General features: G+C 44.7%; 1 protein-coding gene across 4 annotated transcripts in view; it reads right to left on the bottom strand.

Moving 5' to 3' along the window:
• LOC135509937 (fibroblast growth factor 11-like) overlaps positions 1–23,033 on the bottom strand; it is a 142,649-nt gene that overhangs the window by 85,036 nt on the left and 34,580 nt on the right. Inside the window, exons 2-3 of one of the 4 annotated variants that reach the window (XM_064930756.1) lie at positions 17,001–17,012; positions 15,977–16,012 (exon numbers count right to left, since the gene is read on the bottom strand). The exons of 2 other annotated variants lie outside the window; for them this stretch is intronic. In XM_064930756.1, coding sequence (XP_064786828.1) covers positions 15,977–16,012; positions 17,001–17,012 — 48 coding nt within the window. Of the gene's footprint in view, positions 1–2,379; positions 2,405–15,976; positions 16,029–17,000; positions 17,013–23,033 lie in introns of all 4 variants that reach the window. One more of the 4 variants, XM_064930755.1, reaches the window with a different exon arrangement.

Raw genomic sequence — 23,033 nt, 5'->3', positions numbered from 1 at the left:
ACTGGACAGAAGCAGCACTTCTCATGACAGTGGATCTTACGCAATATTACAAAACACTGTCTATAGAGACACATTACACAAGCACACGTGGTCAAGCACACACACACACACACACACACACACACACAGTCCCCCTCCAGTCAAGGTTAAACACAGCAGGAGCTGCTGCAAGTGGTGTGGAGCCGGGGGAGCATGTCAGTCAGACTGGGCTGTGTACAGCAGAACATCTGGGGGCTCTGGAGAGGGCAGGGGCCAGCCGAGGGCAGGGGCCAGCCGAGGAGAGCTTCCCCCTCCTGAGTCTGTCCTGCCTGGGCTGGACGAGCTGTCAGGCTGGCCCTGCTGGACCTCCCTGGTTCCGTATGCTAAACACTGCAGCGGCACTACTGCTCTACCACTCCCCCACCACACACACACACAAACACACACCACACACACACACAAACACAGCCCCACCCAGCCGCAGGCGTCACCGCGGCCTGATAGAGAGAGGAGCCATCGATCCAGGATTAGGCGCCTTCAGGACTGCACATGATGTTTTAACATTCTGGGTGTGAAGCAGGCTTGAATAAGCCAAGCCAAGCGGCCACTGGAGTCGTGAGCGGATGAGAAAGCCACCTACAGTCACACACAGGAGGGGAGGGGCTGAGAGAGAGAGAGTCGGGCCCGTTTTCAGAAACATAACTTTTGCCATTCAAAGGAAGTCTAGGTGTAAGAGACTGTACCAAACATGAATATATTCATTCATCTCACCCATTTAAGTCACAATATTCCCCAGTGTCTCACATCTGACAACTTGACCCATTCCCATTGGTTTCTTTTCCTTGGCTGTGTGTGGTAACTGAGAGCAGAGAGATCTGAGATGGATGTGTGTGCGTGCGTGTGTGTATGTATGGGTGTGTGTGTGTATGTATGCGTGTGAGTGTGGTCTGAGATGGATGTATGAATGCTGGCAGGCCCTTCCCAGAGCATGGAAGTGACGGACACATCTAAAGGAATGGGGTTGGCAGGGGGCAGAGGGGTGGGGCAGGCTTGCCAAGGACTGGAGCCGTCACACACACACACACTGATGGCTTCACTCTACATGGGACCTCTCTGGCATTCTTTCTCCGTCCCCCCCGTTTCCCCCAGTCCGTGGATGCGTAGTGAGTTATGTGGGTTATGTGGATCCCTCCTAATAATGTCATATATCAACCAATCAGCAGGGGATAACAAGGGATTACTTTCCTCTGATGAAAGAGAGAGGGAAGAAAGAGAGGGAGGCAGATAGAGGGAGAGAAATAAGGAAGAAAGACAGAGGGAGTGAGAGGAAAGAGAGAGAGAGATGGAACGAGAAAGACCTAGCATACAACAAGAGATGGAGAGAGAAAGAAAGAAGCAAACGAGAGAAAAGAGAAGGAAATGAGAGGTAGAGAGGCAAAGCGAGAGAGAGAGAGAGAGAGAGAGAGAGAGAGAGAGAGAGAGAGAGAGAGAGAAGGAAGGAGGGATATGTGGGAATTGCGTGGCTGCGGCGTGGCAGGGTAGCAAGGGATGACAGAGTTATTTCATTAGGAGAGATTCACTCTCTTAATAAAAGAGGAGCGAGCATCACGCCTTCACGACCAACGTCAATAAAGCGCTGAGGCGAGACGCTGCTTAACCAAACCAGCCTGTCTGTCTGTCAGATACACACTGGAGAGAGATGGTTTCATTTAAATTTGCTTTGGTAAATATGCTTGTTCCAGTTTAGTTGACCTATTCACAGCAGTACAAGGCCATTCAGACAGAATATCAGGAGATAACAGTATTGGATGTGCTGCAGGACATTGTTCTCAATAACTCAATGGATGTAGGTATGACTTAGATTCAACTCCAGGTTCATTCAGTGGTGGAAAAAGAAGATACCTTAACAGAAAATGAGTCAGGTAAAGGTGAAAGTCACCCAGTAAAAACTACTTGAGTAAAACTATTTGTTTTGAAATATACTCAAGTATCAAAAGTCAAATTGTAAATCATTTCTAATTCCTTATATTAAGGAAAACCAGATGGCAGCATTTCTTTCTTCTTACAGAGAGCCAGAGGTACACACCAACACCAGTAGTATACCACTCACTGCTGGTTGGCTTCTGAAGCTAAGCAGGGTTGGTCCTGGATGGGAGACCAGATTCTGCTGGAAGTGCTGTTGGAGGGCCAGTAGGAGGCACCCTTTTTTCTGGTCTGAAAAAAAATATATCCCAGGGCAGTGATTGGGGACATTGCCCTGTGTAGCGTGCTGTCTTTTGGATGGGATGTTAAATGGGTGTCCTCACTCTCTGTGGTCACTACAGATCCCATGGCACTTAATGACGGGGTGTTAACCCTGGTGTCTTGGCTAAATTCCCAATCTGGCCCTCATACTGTCACCTAATGATCCCCCGTTTACATTTGGCTCATTCATCCCCCTCCTCTCCCCTGTAATTCTTCCGCAGGTTTTTGCTGTAAATGAGAATGTGTTCTCAGTCGACTTACCTGGTGAAATAAGGGTAAAATAAAAAGTGATAAGTGTGTGAATTGGACCATTGTCCTGTCCGGCTAAGGATTCAAAATGAGTACTTTTGGGTGTCAGTGAAAATGTATGGAGTAAAAAGTACATTATTTCTTTAGGAATGTAGTGAAGTAAAAGTAATCAAACATATAAATAGCAAACTACAGACACCCCAAAAAACTACTTAGGTAGTACTTTAAAGTATTTTTTACTTCAGTGCTTTACACTACTGCAATTTTTCTTTTTTTCTACCTAATACAATCCAGTAATCTTGCTACTGCAGCTCATATTGTATTTGCTCCCACCATCACAGCCTACAGCTGTTAACACACCCACCAATTTAGATTTCCACTGGCATTAATATTTTAATCTGAAACATTTATATCCATGGCAACAGAAGCAACTGATGAAATAACACCTAACAACAAGCTACCTATTCTTACCTCAATAACAATAACTGTGCTATACCAGAAGCTGATGCTAACCACAGCCATTTCTGCCAGCACAACCCCCCCCATATCTCTGTTCCTATAACAAAAGTTTAGGGACCTGCTGCAGTAGCTTTCAGGAGAAAGATGCAAACTCGCACATGCACGCACTCACACACACAGGAGGCATAAAAAGCTCCAGGTGCATCTTTCATCGCATATTCATAATTACGATAAGTGCGCAGATAAATTGCATCAAATGACCATGTCTGCTCTTGGTGGCCCCTTTTGAGTAAGAGTAATGGGGAGAGAGGCAGGCAGAGCCCACATCCTCATGGGCATATTTAGTGGGACCATCAATCATATCTCGCTGTGAAAGACTCCTTCATCATTCATATAGACATGGGTGTGGTGACACTTTAAAACAAACTATTTTCTTGCCGTTGCCACAGCTCTGACTATGATGCCCGCCAACTGCCCACATTTAGGGAAATGGATCATGATAATTCAGGAAATGGATTTATAGGCTGTTGACCATTGAGATGAGAGAAGCTATGCCATGCATTATGCATCTATTAACGTGAAATGCATTGTGGGTAGTAACGGTGTAATATGAGGAGGAAAAGTAACCAGGTCCAATTGAATGAAGCCCTGTTGTCACTTCATACAACCGTTCTAAGTTTTATAGTATCCCAGGGCAAGGACCAGAGCCATACAATGTGTCTAGTTTTATAGTATCCCAGGGCAAGGACCAGAGACATACAATGTGTCTAGTTTTATAGTATCCCAGGGCAAGGACCAGAGACATACAATGTGTCTAGTTTTATAGTATCCCAGGGCAAGGACCAGAGCCATACAATGTGTCTAGTTTTATAGTATCCCAGGGCAAGGACCAGAGCCATACAATGTGTCTAGTTTTATAGTATCCCAGGGCAAGGACCAGAGACATACAATGTGTCTAGTTTTATAGTATCCCAGGGCAAGGACCAGAGACATACAATGTGTCTAGTTTTATAGTATCCCAGGGCAAGGACCAGAGCCATACAATGTGTCTAGTTTTATAGTATCCCAGGGCAAGGACCAGAGCCATACAATGTGTCTAGTTTTATAGTATCCCAGGGCAAGGACCAGAGACATACAATGTGTCTAGTTTTATATCCCAGGGCAAGGACCAGAGCCATACAATGTGTCTGGTTCTATATCCCAGGGCAAGGACCAGAGCCATACAATGTGTCTGGTTCTATGTCCCAGGGCAAGGACCAGAGACATACAATGTGTCTGGTTCTATATCCCAGGGCCAGAACCAGAGCCATACAATGTGTCTGGTTCTATATCCCAGGGCAACGACCAGAGACATACAAACAAAGGTAGAAACAGAGAGGGTCAGAGACACAAGCAATATAACACATTTATCTCCATCTACTTCTTAAAAGGCAGTCACACACACACACACACACACACACACACACACACACACACACATACACATATATACATGCATACAAACAACCACACACACATATACAGTTGAAGTCGAAAGTTTACATACCATACCTTAGCCAAGTACATCTGAACTCAATTTTTCACAATTCCTGACATTTACTCAGAGTAAAAGTTCCCTGTCTTAGGTCAGTTAGGATCACCACTTAATTTTAAGAATGTGAAATGTCAGAATAATAGTAGAGAGAATAATTTATTTCAGATTTTATTTCTTTCATCACATTCCCAGTGGGTCAGAAGTTTACATACACTCAATTAGTATTTGGTAGCATTCCCTTTAAATTGTTTTACGTGAGTCAAACATTTCAGGTAGCCTTCCACAAGCGTCCCACAATAAGTTGGGTGAATTTTGGCCCCTTCCTCCTGACAGAGCTAGTGTAACTGAGTCAGGTTTGTAGGCCTCTGTCACGCCCTGACCTTAGAGAGCTTTATTTTTCTCTATTTTGGTTTGGTCAGGGTGTGATTTGGGCGGGAATTCTACGTTCTTTTTTCTATGTTTTTGTATTTCTTTGTTTTGGCCGGGTATGGTTCTCAATCAGGGACAGCTGTCTATCGTTGTCTCTGATTGGGAACCATACTTTGGTAGCTTTTTCCCACATGGTTTTTGTGGGTAGTTATTTTCTGTTTAGTGTTTTGCACCTGACAGGACTGTTTCGGTTATTCTCTTTGTTATTTTGTTATAGTGTTCAGTTTCAATAAAAAATCATGAACACTTACCACGCTGCGCTTTGGTCCGATTCCTCTTCTTCAGACGACAAAAACCATTACAGAACTACCCACCACCAACTGACCAAGCAGTGTGTTATGGAGGAGCAGAGGGTTCAGGACTCCTGGTCATGGGAGGAGATATTGGACAGAAAGGGACCCTGGAAACAGGCTGGGGAATATCTCCGCCCGAAAAAGGAGCTGGAGGCAGCTAAAGCTGAGAGGCGGCAATATGAGGCAAGGCAGCGCAGCAGGCACGGGAGACAGTGGGGATGGTGTGTTCAGGGTGATGAGATGTGTTGCTTTTACGCCAAACATAACATTTTGCATTGTTGCCAAAAAGTTAAATTTTGGTTTCATCTGACCAGAGCACCTTCTTCCACATGTTTGGTGTGTCTCCCAGGTGGCTTGTGGCAAATTTAAACAACACTTTTTATGGATATCTTTAAGAAATGGCTTTCTTCTTGCCACTCTTCCATAAAGGCCAGATTTGTGCAATATACGACTGATTGTTGTCCTATGGACAGAGTCTCCCACCTCAGCTGTAGATCTCTGCAGTTCATCCAGAGTGATCATGGGCCTCTTGGCTGCATCTCTGATCAGTCTTCTCCTTGTATGAGCTGAAAGTTTAGAGGGACGGCCAGGTCTTGGTAGATTTGCAGTGGTCTGATACTCCTTCCATTTCAATATTATTGCTTGCACAGTGCTCCTTGGGATGTTTAAAGCTTGGGAAATCTTTTTGTATCCAAATCCGGCTTTAAACTTCTTCACAACAGTATCTCGGACCTGCCTGGTGTGTTCCTTGTTCTTCATGATGCTCTCTGCACTTTTAACGGACCTCTGAGACTATCACAGTGCAGGTGCATTTATAGGGAGACTTGATTACACACAGGTGGATTGTATTTATCATCATTAGTCATTTAGGTCAACATTGGATCATTCAGAGATCCTCACTGAACTTCTGGAGAGAGTTTGCTGCACTGAAAGTAAAGGGGCTGAATAATTTTGCACGCCCAATTTTTCATTTTTTGATTTGTTAAAAAAGTTTGAAATATCCAATAAATGTCGTTCCACTCTTCATGATTGTGTCCCACTTGTTGTTGATTCTTCACAAAAAAATACAGTTTTATATCTTTATGTTTGAAGCCTGAAATGTGGCAAAAGGTCGCAAAGTTCAAGGGGGCCGAATACTTTCGCAAGGCACTGTAATTGTTTGTACAGATGAATGTGGTATCTTCAGGGGTTTGGAAATTGTTCCCAAGGATGAACCAGACTTGTGGAGGTCTACAAAGTTTGGTGGAAGTCTTGGCTGATTTCTTTTGATTTTCCCATGATGTCAAGCAAAGAGGCACTGAGTTTGAAGGTAGACCTTGAAATACATCCACAGGTCCACCTCCAATTGACTCAAATTATGTCAATTAGCCTATCAGATGCTTCTAAAGCCATTACGTAATTTTCTGAAATTTTCCAAACTGTTTAAAGAGACAGTCAACTTAGTGTATGTAAACTTTTGACCCACTGGAATTGTGATGCAGTGAATTATAAGTGAAATATTCTGTCTGTAAATAATTGTTGAAAAAATGACACACACACACACACACACACACACACACACACACACACACACACACACACACACACACACACACACACACACACACACACACACACACACACACACACACACACACACACACACACAGACACAGACACACACTCACTGAGAGGTCAGAGTGAGGGAGAGGAGTAGCTGCTGAAGATTAATTAAAGAGAGACTGATGAACAGTTTGTTCTCTTAAAGCTGAATGATTTGTAGCTTAACGAACGGCAGAATAATTAAGGCAAAGAGAAAGAGTGAGCGAGAAAAAGGAGAGAGGGAGAAAGGGGGAGGAAAAGCAGCTGTCAGAGAAATGAGTGAGAGAGGGGCTACAGAGGAAGAGATGGGGGAGGGTGAAGGGGAAGACTGATAAGGTCGGAGAGAAAGGAAGAAAAGATAAGAAAAGAAGAAAGAAAGAGGGAGAGAGACGGAGGGGGGGGGGTGACAGTGCTTAGTAAGAGAGAAGTTTCCCTTGGGGGCTGTCGTATTTGGGGGAGAAAAAGGAGAGGAGGAGAGAGAGAAAGACAGACTGATGGACAGGCAGGAGGATAGAGTGACAGACAGATGGAAAGAGCTAAAGCGAGAGGGGGGGGGAGAAAGGTGTGAAGGAGAGAGCCTTGTGGAGGTTTCCCATGACTTTAACAGTTACACCCACAGTGCTCTGGTGTCTGGCCTCCACCCAGAACCTGACAGGGCCAGGAGGAGGGGAGAGAGAGAGAGAGAGAGATAACGAGATCAAGGAAAGAGATAAGGAGGAAGGAGGGAGAGAGTACATGAGAAAACAGAGGGAGAGGAGTAGAGGAAAAGGAGGTGGGAGGCAGCGAGAGAGAATGTGATAAAGGAAAAAGGGAGAGGGGCGGAGGGAGGGGAGAGGGAGGAAGGGAGAGAGAATGTGAGAAGAGAGAGAGAGAAGAGCAGAGGAAGGGGAGTGGGAGGCAGAGAGAACATGATAAAGGAAAGAGAGAGGGCAGAAGGAGGGAGGGGAGAGGGAGTGAGGGAGAGAGAATGTGAGAAAAGAGAAGGAAGAGGGGAGGGATGAAGTGAGCAGGAGAGGGAGAGGGTGAGAGAGCGAAAGAGAAGAAACAGAGGGGGCGGAGGGAGCAAAAGACAGGGAAGAAAATATATCTGGCTATAGCTCTGATGTTACAACTTGCAGGGTGTCAAAGTTGGAGTACTGCCAAATTGCAGATACTACAGTGAGGATTTCTCCCAGGCGTGCCATTCGTCACTTGCATGAACACAGAAATTGGTTATTAGAAAAGCACAAACATAAAAATGTCCATCACAGATGCTAGAAAATAAAATAGGCCTCATACTTTTCTTTCACCTCTTTAAAATACACTGAACAAAAATGTAAAGTGTTGGTCCCATATTTCATGAGCTGAAATAAAATATCCCAGAAATGTTCCACACGCTCAAATTTTGTGCATTAATGTGTTTACATCCCTGTTAGTGACCATTTATCCTATGCCAAGATAATCCATCCTACCTGACAGGTGTGGCATGTCAAGAAGCTGATTAAACAGCATGATCATTACACAGATGCACCTTGTGTTGGGGGCAATAAAATGTCACTCTAAAATGTGCGGTTTTGTCGCACAACACAATGCCACAGATGTCTCATGTTTTGAGGCACTGTGCAATCAGCATTCAGACTGCATGAATGTCCACCAGAGCTGTTACCAGAGAATTGAATGTTCATTTTAGAGAATTTGGCAGTACGTCCATCCGGCCTCACAACCGCGTCGTGTGGGCGAGCGATTTGTTGATGCCAATGTTGTGAACGGAGTGTTCCATGGTGGCGGTGGGGTTATGGTATGGGCAGGCATAAACAACGGATAATAAATACAATTGCATTTTATCGCTGGCAGTTTCAATGCACAAAAATACTGCGATGAAGTCCTGAGGCCCATTTTTTTTTAAGGTATCTGTGACCAACAGATGCATATCTGTATTCCCAGTTACATGAACTCCATAGATTAGGGCCTAATGACTATTTTTTCATTTGACTGATTTCCTGATATGAACTTTAACTTGCGTTTATATTTTTGTTCAGTATAGTTTAATACCCATATTTCTGCTCTTCAACAGGGAAATGATGCACTCTGGTAATGTGAGTGGTCTGACCTTTTGAGCGATAAATACTGTATATTCCCTTAAGTGCCATTACAGGCAGGCAGATACAAGCCAACAGTCTGCCTCTGTAACCTCTGTCCCATCGCTCTCAGGATGACAGTCACTGCATAGCATCATTCGACAGTGTGACTCACAATAACGTACAACTCTGTATATTTCACAATCAACAGTTAACACTGCTTCCAGAAACCTAATCATTTCACCTGGATATTCCTATTGTGAATTGAGACTGTGTATACCCACTGCAGTGCTACTGCCCTGTGTCTGACTCACTGTGCTAAGGAGAGGCAATGTGTGGCTGCCAGTGGGTGAACTTACAGACGCACGTGCAAGCACTTACACACACGCACACACGTCTCTCTCCCAGCAGTTAAGAAGTCGTCCAGTCGCCTGTGTGTGTTTACCAGCGAGTGTGTGTGTGTTTGCGTGTATCAATGATTGTGCGATAGTGAGTGTGTGTGTGTGTTAATCAGCAAGTGTGTGTGTTTGTTGTTGGCACAGCAGTGTGACAGAAATGGATGGGGTGGAGTGACCCTGTGATGGACTAGTGTTCTCTAGCGTCAGTGCCCTTTGACTCGTGTTGCGTGTGACGGCGGACACGCTCTCCCACCGTGCATTAGTTAATGACCGCCATACCGTCCTCCAAGTGAGAACCATCCGGCCTGTCATCAGTGTACAGGGGTGTGTGTGTGTGTGAGTGAGCGAAAGAGAGAGCCAGAGAGAGGGAGAGGGAGAAAGAGGGGGAGAGAGAGGGAGAGAGAGAGTAGTAGGTGAAGAGGAGAGAGAGAATCCAGGATATGTAGGTGTCTATGTATCCTGGAGCCATGCCGTACGGGACACCTAACTAAATGTGTGTGTGTCTGGTCGTCTCTAAGTGTGTTTGAGTGAGTGCACTACACGTCTTAATCAGTGGCATAGATATCTATATGGACCTGTCGGCAGCAGTGCACCGGATGAGAGAACAGAACCCTCCCGACAGTAAGAAGGAGAAAAAAAGAGAACAGCAGAGGAAACGGGTGTTTCCCTGTGGCTTGCCAGCACCGAGCTGTTTTATTGTCTCTGCTCAACAAAGCAGCCAAGACACTGAGAACAGAGGGATGAGAGGGCGAGAGGGGGAAGAGGATGAAGTGTACACTTGTCTGCAGTCCCACCCCTCCCTATCTCTCTCTTTCCTCTAGCTTTCTCTCTCTCCTTCTCTTCCTCACTCTCTTTTAAACCTCTCACCCTTTATCCCTCTAAATACATAGACTCTCTCCTCTGCCTCAGAGTACTCTCTCCCCATCCCTCTGTCCTCCCCTCTCTCTTTCTAGCGGTGATTCAAAGCCACGGCAGTGGGACATGGACCACAATGCTAATCAGCTTTCTCTACATCTCTCTCTCAATTCAATTTCAATTTAATTTAGATAATTAGCGGGCATCGGCCTAATTCTGCTAATTCTCTCTCTCTCTCTCTCTCTCTCTCTCTCTCTCTCTCTCTCTCTCTCGGCTTTATTGGCATGGGAAACATATGTTTATATCTCCAAGCAAATGAATAGACAATAAACAAAAGGGAACTAATCAAGGGAAACATTAGTGAACATTACAGAAGACATTTAAAATGTATTATTGGCTATGTACAGTGCTGTTACAATGTGCAAGTAGTTGAAGAAAGAAGGGGGAAATAATTCAACAGATAGATACAGGTTGTAATTACAATGTTGTTTGTGCTCCACTGGTTACCCTTTTCTCATGGCAACGGGACACATATCTTGCTGCTGTGAATACACACTGCGGTACTTCGCCTAACAAATATGGGAGTTTATCAATGTTTGATTTGTTTTCAGATTCTTTGTGGGTCTGTGTGATCTCTGGGAAATATGTCTCTCTAATGTGGTCATACATTTGTCAGGAGGTTAGGAAGTGCAGCTCAGTTTCCACATACTTTTGTGAGCAGTGTGCACATAGCCAGGTCAGCCTATGGTGGCCTTTCTCAACAGCAAAGGCTAAGGCGTCTAGATGGAATTTGTATTTGTAGTACTCGCAACTGGACCTTTTACTGTCAGGGCCCAGGTCTGACAGAATCTGTGCAGAAGATCTAGGTGCTGCTGTAGGCCCTCCTTGGTTGGGGACAGAAGCACCAGATCATCAGCATTTGACATCAGATTCTAGTAAGGTGAGGCCGGGTACTGCAGACTGTTCTAGTGCTCTCGCCAATTTGTTGATATATATATATATATATATATATATATATATATATATATATATATATATATATATATATATATATACTGCTCAAAAAAATAAAGGGAACACTTAAACAACACAATGTAACTCCAAGTCAATCACACTTCTGTGAAATCAAACTGTCCACTTAGGAAGCAACACTGATTGACAATAAATTTCACATGCTGTTGTGGAAATGGAATAGACAACAGGTGGAAATTATGTGTCTGTCAGCGTAGTGACCAGAGCATGGAGGCGCTACCAGGAGACAGGCCAGTACATCAGGAGACGTGGAGGAGGCCAACAACACAGCAGTAGGACCGCTACCTCCGCCTTTGTGCAAGGAGGAGCAGGAGGAGCACTGCCAGAGCCCTGCAAAATGACTTCCAGCAGGCCACAAATGTGCATGTGTCTGCTCAAACGGTCAGAAACAGACTCCATGAGGGTGGTATGAGGGCCCGACGTCCATAGGTGGGGTTTGTGCTTACAGCCCAACACCGTGCAAGACGTTTGGAACACCAAGATTGGCAAATTCACCACTGACGCCCTGTGCTCTTCACAGATGAAAGCAGGTTCACACTGAGCACATGTGACAGACGTGACAGAGTCTGGAGAAACCCTGGAGAACGTTCTGCTGCCTGCAACATCCTCCAGCATGACAAGTTTGGCGGTGGGTCAGTCATGGTGTGGGGTGGCATTTCTTTGGGGGGCCATGTGCTCGCCATAGGTAACCTGACTGCCATTAGGTGTGGAGATGAGATCCTCAGACCCCTTGTGAGACCATATGCTGGTGCGGTTGGCCCTGAGTTCCTCCTAATGCAAGACAATGCTAGCCCACATGTGGCTGGAGTGTTTCAGCAGTTCCTGCAAGAGGAAGGCATTGATGCTATGGACTGGCCCGCCCGTTCCCCAGACCTGAATCCAATTGAGCACATCTGAGACATCATGTCTCGCTCCATCCAGCAACGCCACGTTGCACCACAGACTGTCCAGGAGTTGGCGGATGCTTTAGTCCAGGTCTGGGAGGAGATCCCTCAGGAGACCATCCGCCACCTCATCAGGAGCATGCCCAGGCATTGTAGGGAGGTCATACAGGTACGTGGAGGCCACACACACTACTGAGCCTCCTTTTGACTTGTTTTAGGGACATTACATCAAAGTTGGATCAGCCTGTAGTGTGGTTTTACACTTTAATTTTGAGTGTGACTCCAAATCCAGACCTCCATGGGTTGATAAATTTGATTTCTATTGATAATTTGTGTGATTTTGTCATCAGCACATTCAACTATGTAAAGAAAAAAGTATTTAATAAGATATTTAATTCATTCAGATCTGGGATGTGTTATCTTAGTGTTCCCTTTATATTTTTGAGCAGTGTATATTGAAAAGGGTGGGGCTCAAGCTGCATCCATGTCTCACCCCACAGCCCTGTGGAAATAAATGTGTTTTTTTGTGGGTTTTTATGTAATGGTGTTCTTGTTGTTGTTTGTGTACATGGATTTTATAATGTTGTATGTTTTTCCGCGAACACTGCTTTCCATCAATTTGTATAGCAGGTGTTGTGGGTGTTTCAGGGAAAAGACGTACATTTGACCTCCATTATCTAGGATGTGACAATGGTTAATAAAATCTCTCAATTTCTGCCCATTTTTTTGCACAGTCTTGCAGGCCTTCTCATACAGATGCAACTGTATATGCATTTGTAAATCAAGACCTTTCTTGAGTTGGGCCCTGGGATGGTGCAACTGTTGAAAATGTGAGCCTATGGTTGTGTGGGGGACAGGGTTGAATGTGTGTGGGTGTATGTGCGTATCCCACAACTATTGAGATGGAGTAAAAGATGTTAGGGACAATATAGGATGATTGCTAATATAATAATTGCTTGTAATAATGTAATTCTGGTGAGACGTAAATTCCTTTGCATAAATAGCATACATTACTACAAATATTAATAGCTAATTATGGAAAATAAGAAACAGGATTTAAAAAATATATATATATTTTTTGATGGCAATATATAATACAAATGGAGGTGAGGGCGATGGAAATGCATTTCGCGGTTGATTTACTCCTGTTCTGTAAATGGCACCGTGTGCTCTTTTCGGAGGATGGATTCCAGTCTTTTCAGGGCGATATGGGTACGAAGGGTCAGGGGTCGGGCATTGAGATGACATCCCAACTTGGGATGAGGAGGACTTTTAGCAGGTGGAATAGTGGGGACCAATTGGAGGTTTACTTAGTAGCAATGCAAATTTCATGGTACAACTATATGTGCCTTTAGAGGCCATGCAATTCAGTACTCATCTATAAAACAAAAGCAATTTACATCAAAAGAGTCCATATTAACAAAGGAAATTGAAGGACTAACAGTACAGTTACATAGCAATAGAAACTGTACCATAGGGGCACAGAATAAGTTAGAGGAAAAACAAAAAGAAATGGAGGAACTTATTCAAGAAAGATTTAGTGTAATAGATTATTAAAAAATAAAGCGAACTGGATGGAATATGGGGAAAAATGCACCAAATTATTTTTCAATCTTCAATATAGAAATGCTACAAAAGAAATGTATTGAAACTTGTTACAAATGATGGAGTCACGCATGATTCTCTGATAGATATTTTGCAATGGAAAGTAAAGTACTTTAAGTATATGTTTTCATTTCAGACTCCTCCATCTCCACTAACTAAAACAAATTGTATGGATTTCCTTCCTAATAATAATGTAAAATTAACATCTGTACAGAAAGACTCATGTGAAGGCCAAATTACAGAGGAGGAACTTCTTGATGCAATTGGGGCCTGTAAGGATGGGAAAACTCCAGGGCTGAATGGCATACCAGTGGAAGAACACAATTTATTTTTAGATATACTCAGAGGATCTTTATTAGCATGTTTTAACCACTTCTATATAAATGGTAGATTATCGGACACGCAACAAGAAGGTCTGATATCATTATTACTGAAACAGGACCCAAGTGGTATATACAGTGCCTTGCAAAAGTATTCGGCCCCATTGAACTTTGCGACCTTTTGCCACATTTCAGGCTTCAAACATAAAGATATAAAACTGTACTTTTTTGTGAAGAATCAACAACAAGTGGGACACAATCATGAAGTGGAACGACATTTATTGGTTATTTCAAACTTTTTTAACAAATCAAAAACTGAAAAATTGGGCGTGCAAAATTATTCAGCCCCCTTAAGTTAATACTTTGTAGCGCCACCTTTTTCTGTGATTACAGCTGTAAGTCGCTTGGGGTATGTCGCTATCAGTTTTGCACATCGAAAGACTGAATTTTTTTCCCATTCCTCCTTGCAAAACAGCTCGAGCTCAGTGAGGTTGGATGGAGAGCATTTGTGAACAGCAGTTTTCAGTTCTTTCCACAGATTCTCGATTGGATTCAGGTCTGGACTTTGACTTGGCCATTCTAACACCTGGATATGTTTATTTTTGAACCATTCCATTGTAGATTTTGCTTTATGTTTTGGATCATTGTCTTGTTGGAAGACAAATCTCCGTCCCAGTCTCAGGTCTTTTGCAGAATCCATCAGGTTTTCTTCCAGAATGGTCCTGTATTTGGCTCCATCCATCTTCCCATGTTTGACAGTGGGGGTGGTAAAATCCTTTGCATAAATAGCCTACATTACTACAAATATTAATAGCTAATTATGGAAAATAAGAAACAGGATTTAAAAAATATATATATATTTTTTTGATGGCTATATATAATACAAATCGAGGTGAGGGCGATGGAAATGCATTTGGCGGTTGATTTACTTCTGTTCTGATAATTTCCACAGAAGTGGTTAGATTCTGTGGATTCTTCAATTACATTGAGATGATTTCTGATGTGCTGTTCCTTCTTTTTCCGTAGTGTATTTCTTTATTGTTTTAGTGATTCACCATAGTGAGGCTCAGGCGTAGGCTCAGGTTTTGTGGGTCTCTATGTTTTTGGTTAGATAGGTTTCTCAATATCTTTCTTAGGTTTTTGCAGTCTTCATCAAACCATTTGTCACTGTTGTTAATTTTATTATGTTGTCTTGTTGAACAATTTTTATTTGATTGGGAAGCTGAGAGGTCAAATATACCGTTTAGGTTTCCTACTACAAAGTTCACACTTTCACTATTACAGTGAAACGTTTTTTTTTCCCAGGAAGTTGTCTAGAAGGGATTGAATTTGTTGTTTCCTAATTGTTTTGGGTGGATTTCTACACTGCTTTGCTTTCATTTATAGCATTTCGTAATATTATGCAGTTAATTTGGCTTTGATGACTCATTGCTCTGTTCAAGACGACTGTGATTTTGCTGTGATCTGATAGGGGTGTCAGTGAGCCGACTCTGACTGTGGGTTGAGGTCAGTGATAAAGTAAGCTACAGTACTACTGCCAAGCGATGAGATGTAGGTGTATCTACTGTAAGAGTCCCCTCGGAGCCTTCAATAGACTATGTACAGAACCAGCGTGTGACAGTGCTGCAGGAGTTGTGACCTGTTTTTGATGGTTGTTTTGTCATAGTTGTATCTAGGGGGGGGGCATATTTGTAAGGGAATGCTGTCACCTCCATGTAGGCTTTTGTCCCCCTGTGTGCTAAGCATATCCAGTTCTGGCATTTAGGTCACCACAGTACATGTCCCTGAGCCTGGAAATGGTAGATCTTCCTCTCTAGGATGGAGATGCTGTCATCGTTAAAATATGGGGATTATATTGGGGGGGATATAGGTAGCGCACAAGGCCATATATTTCCTTAATACCAAATCAGCATTACCAAATGAGTCCCTTACTACCAAATGAGTCCCTTCCCTGTTTCACACCTGGTAGTTAGGTGGATGGGACTATCAGCTCTCTGTTACTTAAAAGGGCAACTAGAGGGTCCGTCTCCTCTATACCATGTATCTTGTAGGATGACCGGGGGGGGGGGGGGGTCTTGCAATTCTGGGCGGGTCTGCTGGGCGGGTCTGCTCTACCCAAAATTACAACCATTTAATTGCAGCATTACCACAAAAATGGAAGAGGGAAGTAGAAGAGGAGAAAAGTAAGGAAGTTGTATTTCGGCCCTGTATTAAAGAACATAAATGGTTAAAGAAAAGTGTGATAAATAAAAACACATACCAATTTCATTTTTAAGGACCAAAAACTGACAGCTGTTCCATATAAATTGCAAAATAGTTGGGAAGAGATTTTTGATGTATCCATTCCATGGCACATGGTTTATGAATTGATACGCAAAACAACGCCGGATTCAAAACTTCACATTTTTCAATATAAATTACTATACAAAATTCTTGCAACTAATAGAATGTTATATATATGGGTGATACAATCTTCCCAGCTCTGTAGATTCTGCTGTGAGGAGGCAGAGTCATTAGATCATTTATTTTGGTATTGTCCATATGTAGCTCGTTTTTGGTCACAGGCCCAGGAATGGCTGAAGAATTGCAACATTTGCCGAGAACTAACACTGCAGATAGCAATACTGGGCGATTTGAAAAGCCATAGTCAGTCAATCAATAACATAATAGTTATTTTAGCAAAAATGTTTATTTTTCATTTCCAATCTGTAGAAGCTATGAGAATAGAAAGGTTCAGTACTTTTATAAAGCATCACAGCACAGTTGACACATATATGGCAAATATAAATCCAAAATGGATGATGTTGAGAGATAGATGGGAGAGGTTGAATGGAGCTGAAGGGTGGGACTAACAACAAGATAACCAATGTAAAACATACGGGGTCTGTAAAATGTATATAGGTTCAGAAATTGGGGGGGAAATTGGGGGGGATATAGGTAGCGCACAAGGCCATATATTTCCTTATTACCAAATCAGCATTACCAAATGAGTCCCTTACTACCAAATGAGTCCCTTCCCTGTTTCACACCTGGTAGTTAGGTGGATGGGACTATCAGCTCTCTGTTACTTAAAAGGGCAACTAGAGGGTCCGTCTCCTCTATACCATGTATCTTGTAGGATGACCGGGGGGGGGGGGGGGGGGTCTTGCAATTCTGGGCGGGTGTCCGTTTCTCTGTTGCCTGTTGCTTCCGTGTGAGGTGCCGAGGTTGCAGTTGAGGGTGATGTGCTTCAGCCTTGGCAAAGGTAGGGACTGCTGCCTCGTCCTGGTCGTAAAGGCTGTTCAAGTCCAGGATGGAGTGGTGGGCCAGGTAGACATTAGGTTTTGAGGCACAGTCACAGTAGCAGGGTGGGAGATAGCCACTTGTGTATTGGGGATAGTGGAAGAGGATTTGGGGGTGTTGTCAGGAGAGCTATCCGAGGGTCTGACAGGGGAGGGGTGCCAGGAGGGGGGTACTGCTGGGTTGGTAAATCCTGCCATGTTTATTTTTTATTTTTTATTCCACCTTTATTTAACCAGGTAGGCTAGTTGAGAACAAGTTCTCATTTACAACTGCGACCTGGCCAAGATAAAGCAAAGCAGTTCGACACATACAACAATACAGAGTTACACATGGAATAAACAAACATACAATCAATAATACAGTAGCAAAATCTAAACACAGCATGTGCAAATGAGGTAACGTAAGTGAGGTTAGGCAATAAATAGGCCATGGTGGCAAAGTAATTACAGTATAGCAATTAAACACTGGAATGGTAGGATGTGCAGAAGATGAATGTGCAAGTTGAGATACTGGGGTGCAAAGAATCATGATAAATAAATAAATAAATACAGTATGGGGATGAGGTAGATTGGATTGGCTATTTACAGATGAGCTTTGTACAGGTACAGTAATCTGTGAGCTGCTCTGACAGCTGGTGCTTAAAGCTGGTGAGGGAGGTAAGATTTTTGCAATTCAGCAGAGAACTGGAAGGAGAGGCGGCCAAAGGAAGAATTGGCTTTGGGGGTGACCAGTGAGAGATACCTGATGGAGCGCATGCTACAGGTGGGTGCTGCTATGGTGACCAGTGAGCTGAGATAAGGCGGGGCTTTACCTAGCAGAGACTTGTAGATGACCTGGAGCCAGTGGGTTTGGCGACGAGTATGAAGCAAGGACCAGCCAACGAGAACTTACAGGTCGCAGTGGTGGATAGTATATGGGGCTTTGGTGACAAAACGGATGGCACTGTGATAGACTGCATCCAATTTGTAGAGTGTATTTTGTAAATGACATCACCGAAGTCAAGGATCGGTAGGATGGTCAGTTTTACGAGGGTATGTTTGGCAACATGAGTGAAGGGTGCTTTGTTGCAAAATAGGAAGCCGATTCTTGATTTAATTTTGGATTGGAGATGGTTAACGTGAGTCTGAACAGCCTAGAGTAGTGATGCTGGACGGGTGGGCAGGTAGGAAATGTTATAGATAGGGATGGAAATGTCAGGGTTTTTGGTGGTTTTCCTAAGCCAGGATTTAGACACGGCTAAGACATCCAGGTTGGCAGAATGTGCTAAAGCAGTGAATAAAGCAAACTTAGTGAGTAGGCTTCTAATGTTAACATGCATGAAACCAAGGCTTTTACCGTTACAGAAGTCAACAAATGAGAGCACCTGGGGAGTAGGAGTGGAGGTAGGCACTGCAGGTCCTGGATTAACCTCTACATCACCAGAGGAACAGAGGAGAAGTAGGATAAGGGTACGGCTAAAGGCTATAAGAACCAGCCGTCTCGCACGTTCGGAACAGAGACTAAAGGGAGCAGGTTTCTGGGCACGGTAGCATAGATTCAAGGCATAATCTACAGACAGATGTATGGTAGGAATAGAGTACATTGGAGGTAAACCTAGGCATTGAGTAATGAAGAGAGATATTTCGTCTCCAGAGACATTTAAACCAGGTGATGTCATCGCATATGTCGGAGGTGGAACAACATGGTTGGTTAAGGCATATTGATCAGGGCTATAGGCTCTACAGTGAAATAAGACAGTAATCACTAACCAGGACAGTAAATGGACAAGGCATATTGATATTAGGGAGAGACATGCGTAGCCGAGTGATTGTATGGGTCCAGTGAGTGTTTGGGCTGAGTGGGGACACAGCAATTCAGACAGTTAGCAGGCCGGTGCTAGCAAGCTAGCATAACAGCCTAGGAGGGACGTTGCGATGGGGGAAAAGTCTGTTTTGCCTCCTTGTGCGGCGACGTCGAATAGACCAGTCGTGGAATTAGTAGGGTTCCAAGTAGCAGAGGGTCCAAATCCAATTGGCAAAATTTGTATAATGTTCCAAGAAACTGGCCGGTGGATCAGCTAACAGTCCAATATGCTATAGATAGCTAGCAGGCCGCGGTTAGCAGAATGGGCCTTCAGGGGACATCGCGCCTGAGGGACCTGTTGGGATCCTCGGGCAGATTATGTCGGTATTCCAGTTGTGAAGGATCGGCGGGGTTCCATGTCCCGTACCGGCAGTAGAAGGGGTCTGGATATTGTAGCCGAGGAGTGGGCTTCAGGAGTAGCCCAGGAGCCCTAGTCGGGAGATGGATCTAGCTTGGGCTAGCCCCAGGCTAGTTGGTGCTTGCTCCGGGAAGAAAACATTAGCCAGGAGTAGTCAACCCGGGCTGCGGTGTTAGCTAGCTGCCATGATCCAGATGAAAGGGTTCAGAGTTTGCGGTAGGAATCTGGGGATACGGAGAGAAAAATAAGACCGGTATGCTCTGGTTTGAAACACGTTGTAATAACTGGTGAGAGCTTTCCGAGCTAAAGGTTAGCTGGTGACTGCTAGCAGTGGTGAGCTGACTGATAGCTGGCAGCTGGCAGCTAGTTAGCTTCAGTTGAGTTCCGATATAAGTAGAAATACTTTAGAAAGAAAACAGATCCATACCACATTGGGTGAGGCGGGTTGCAGGAGAGTATTTTGAAGTTGGGGATTAGGAAAAATATAAAAAAGAATGTGAAGAAAAATATATAAAAAGATATATACATGGGACAAGACAAGACAAAGACGTCTGACTGCTGTGGTGTTAAGGCTGAGGTAGAGGTCTGAAGTGGGCTGTTCTTTTGACTTCTCTGGGGGGATGGCTAGCTCTCTCATGAGTGGTTGATTGTCGCACCTCAGCTTTCTCACCTCCTCCTTCAGTGCTGTTAGCTGTGCCATGTGTTCCTCTCTCTCATCCTGCAGTGCTGTTAGCTGTGCCATGTGTTCCTCTCTCTCATTCTGCAGTGCTGTTAGCTGTGCCATGTGTTCTTCTCTCTCCTCCTGCAGTGCTGTTCGCTGTGCCATGTGTTCCTCTCTCTCCTCCTGCAGTGCTGTTAGCTGTTCTATGTGTTCCTCTCTCTCTTCTTTCAGTGCTGTTAGCTGTGTCATGTGTTTCTCTCTTGTCCTTCAGTGCTGTTAGCTGTGCTATGTGTTCCTCTCTCTCTTCTTTCAGTGCTGTTAGCTGTGCCATGTGTTCCTCTCTCTCCTCCTTCAGTGCTGTTAGCTGTGTCATGTGTTCCTCTCTCTCTTCTTTCAGTGCTGTTAGCTGTGTCATGTGTTCCTCTCTCTCCTAATTCAGTGCTGTTAGCTGTGCCATGTGTTCCTCTCTCTCCTCCTGTAGTGCTGTTAGCTGTGCCATGTGTTCCTCTCTCTCCTCCTGTAGTGCTGTTAGCTGTGCCATGTGTTTCCCTCTCTCCTCCTGTAGTGCTGTTAGCTGTGCCATGTGTTCCTCTCTCTCCTCCTGCAGTGTTGTTAGCTGTGCAGTGTGTTTCCCTCTCTCCTCCTTTAGTGCTGTTAGCTGTGCAGTGTGTTTCCCTCTCTCCTCCTGTAGTGCTGTTAGCTGTGCAGTGTGTTTCCCTCTCTCCTCCTGTAGTGCTGTTAGCTGTGCCATGTGTTTCCCTCTCTCCTCCTGTAGTGCTGTTAGCTGTGCCATGTGTTTCCCTCTTCCTCCTGTAGTGCTGTTAGCTGTGCCATGTGTTCCTCTCTCTCCTCCTGTAGTGCTGTTAGCTGTGCCATGTGTTTCCCTCTCTCCTCCTGTAGTGCTGTTAGCTGTGCAGTGTGTTCCTCTCTCTCCTCCTGTAGTGCTGTTAGCTGTGCCATGTGTTTCCCTTTTCCTCCTGTAGTGCTGTTAGCTGTGCCATGTGTTCCTCTCTCTCCTCCTGTAGTGCTGTTAGCTGTGCCATGTGTTTCCCTCTTCCTCCTGTAGTGCTGTTTGCTGTGCCATGTGTTCCTCTCTCTCCTCCTGTAGTGCTGTTAGCTGTGCCATGTGTTTCCCTCTCTCCTCCTGTAGTGCTGTTAGCTGTGCCATGTGTTCCTCTCTCTCCTCCTGTAGTGCTGTTAGCTGTGCCATGTGTTTCCCTCTCTCCTCCTGTAGTGCTGTTAGCTGTGCAGTGTGTTCCCTATCTCCTCCTGTAGTGCTGTTAGCTGTGCCATGTGTTCCTCTCTCTCCTCCTGTAGTGCTGTTAGCTGTGCCATGTGTTTCCCTCTTCCTCCTGTAGTGCTGTTAGCTGTGCCATGTGTTCCTCTCTCTCCTCCTGTAGTGCTGTTAGCTGTGCCATGTGTTTCCCTCTCTCCTCCTGTAGTGTTGTTAGCTGTGCCATGTGTTTCCCTCTTCCTCCTGTAGTGCTGTTAGCTGTGCCATGTGTTCCTCTCTCTCCTCCTGTAGTGCTGTTAGCTGTGCAGTGTGTTTCCCTCTCTCCTCCTGTAGTGTTGTTAGCTGTGCAGTGTGTTCCCTCTCTCCTCCTGTAGTGCTGTTAGCTGTGCCATGTGTTTCCCTCTCTCCTCCTGTAGTGCTGTTAGCTGTGCCATGTGTTTCCCTCTTCCTCCTGTAGTGCTGTTAGCTGTGCCATGTGTTTCCCTCTCTCCTCCTGTAGTGCTGTTAGCTGTGCTATGTGTTCCTCTCTCTCCTCCTGTAGTGCTGTTAGCTGTGCCATGTGTTTCCCTCTCTCCTCCTGTAGTGCTGTTAGCTGTGCCATGTGTTTCCCTCTCTCCTCCTGTAGTGCTGTTAGCTGTGCTATGTGTTTCCCTCTTCCTCCTGTAGTGCTGTTAGCTGTGCCATGTGTTCCTCTCTCTCCTTCTTCAGTGCTGTTAGATGGGCTGTGTGTTCTGTGCCATAAGTTCTCTCACCTCAGACCGGAGTGCAGCCAGGTCTCTCAGACAGCCATCTATCTCCACCTTCAGCCCTCTGGGTAATGTAGTGTGGGGTGATGTTGTGCTGGTCTGTTTTGTGTGTCTGGAGTGTGTGGACTAGCTCTCTGAGCTCCACCATGTCTCTCTCCAGCTAGGTGAATTGATCTCTCTCAATGATGGAGCAGCAGTGCAGTTGTGGGGCATGGGTGTGTTCTCACTCTCTCTCTTTTCTCCTTCCCTCCCTTTCTCCTTTTCTGTGTCCTTCTCCTTCCCCCTCTCTCTCGCTTTCTTTCTCTCTCTTTCTCCTTCCCTCTATCTCCCTCTCTCTTTTTCTTCTTCTTCTTCCCTCTCTCTCTCCCTCTCTCTCCCTCTCTCTCGCTCTCTTTCTATCTCTTTCTCCTTCCCTCTCTCTTTTTCTTCTTCTTCTTCCCTCTCTCTCTCCCTCTCTCTCCTTCTCTCTCTCTCGCTCTCTCACTTTCCGTACTGTGTAATCATATCCTTTATACCATAGTCTCCCAATCTAATCTCATGCATCAATACTCTTTAATTCATCTGATTTGCTGGGACTCTCTCTCTATCTCGGATTCTTTCCTCAATTAATTCACACCCCAACCCTACACACTCAAGAACAGTCAGTGCACACACACAAACACACGCTCGCACACACACACACACACACACACACACACACACACACACACACACACACACACACACACAGTCAGTGCATGCACACACACAAACACATGCTCGAACACACACACACACGCACAGTCAGTGCATGCACACACACACACACACACACACACACACACACACACACACACACACACACACACACACACACACACACACACACACACACACACACACACACACACACACACACACACACACACACACACAGAGAAACACACACCAATCATTCCCTCATCTTGTCGACAGCCCTGCAATCAGCTCAAACAACAAGCGGTGAAAAACT

This window comes from Oncorhynchus masou, chromosome 23, assembly GCF_036934945.1.
Source record: "Oncorhynchus masou masou isolate Uvic2021 chromosome 23, UVic_Omas_1.1, whole genome shotgun sequence".
In the NCBI taxonomy this organism is placed as follows: Eukaryota; Metazoa; Chordata; class Actinopteri; order Salmoniformes; family Salmonidae; genus Oncorhynchus; species Oncorhynchus masou.
The sequence above is the reverse complement of the archived record's forward strand: the minus strand, read 5'-3'. Positions and strand labels throughout refer to the sequence as shown.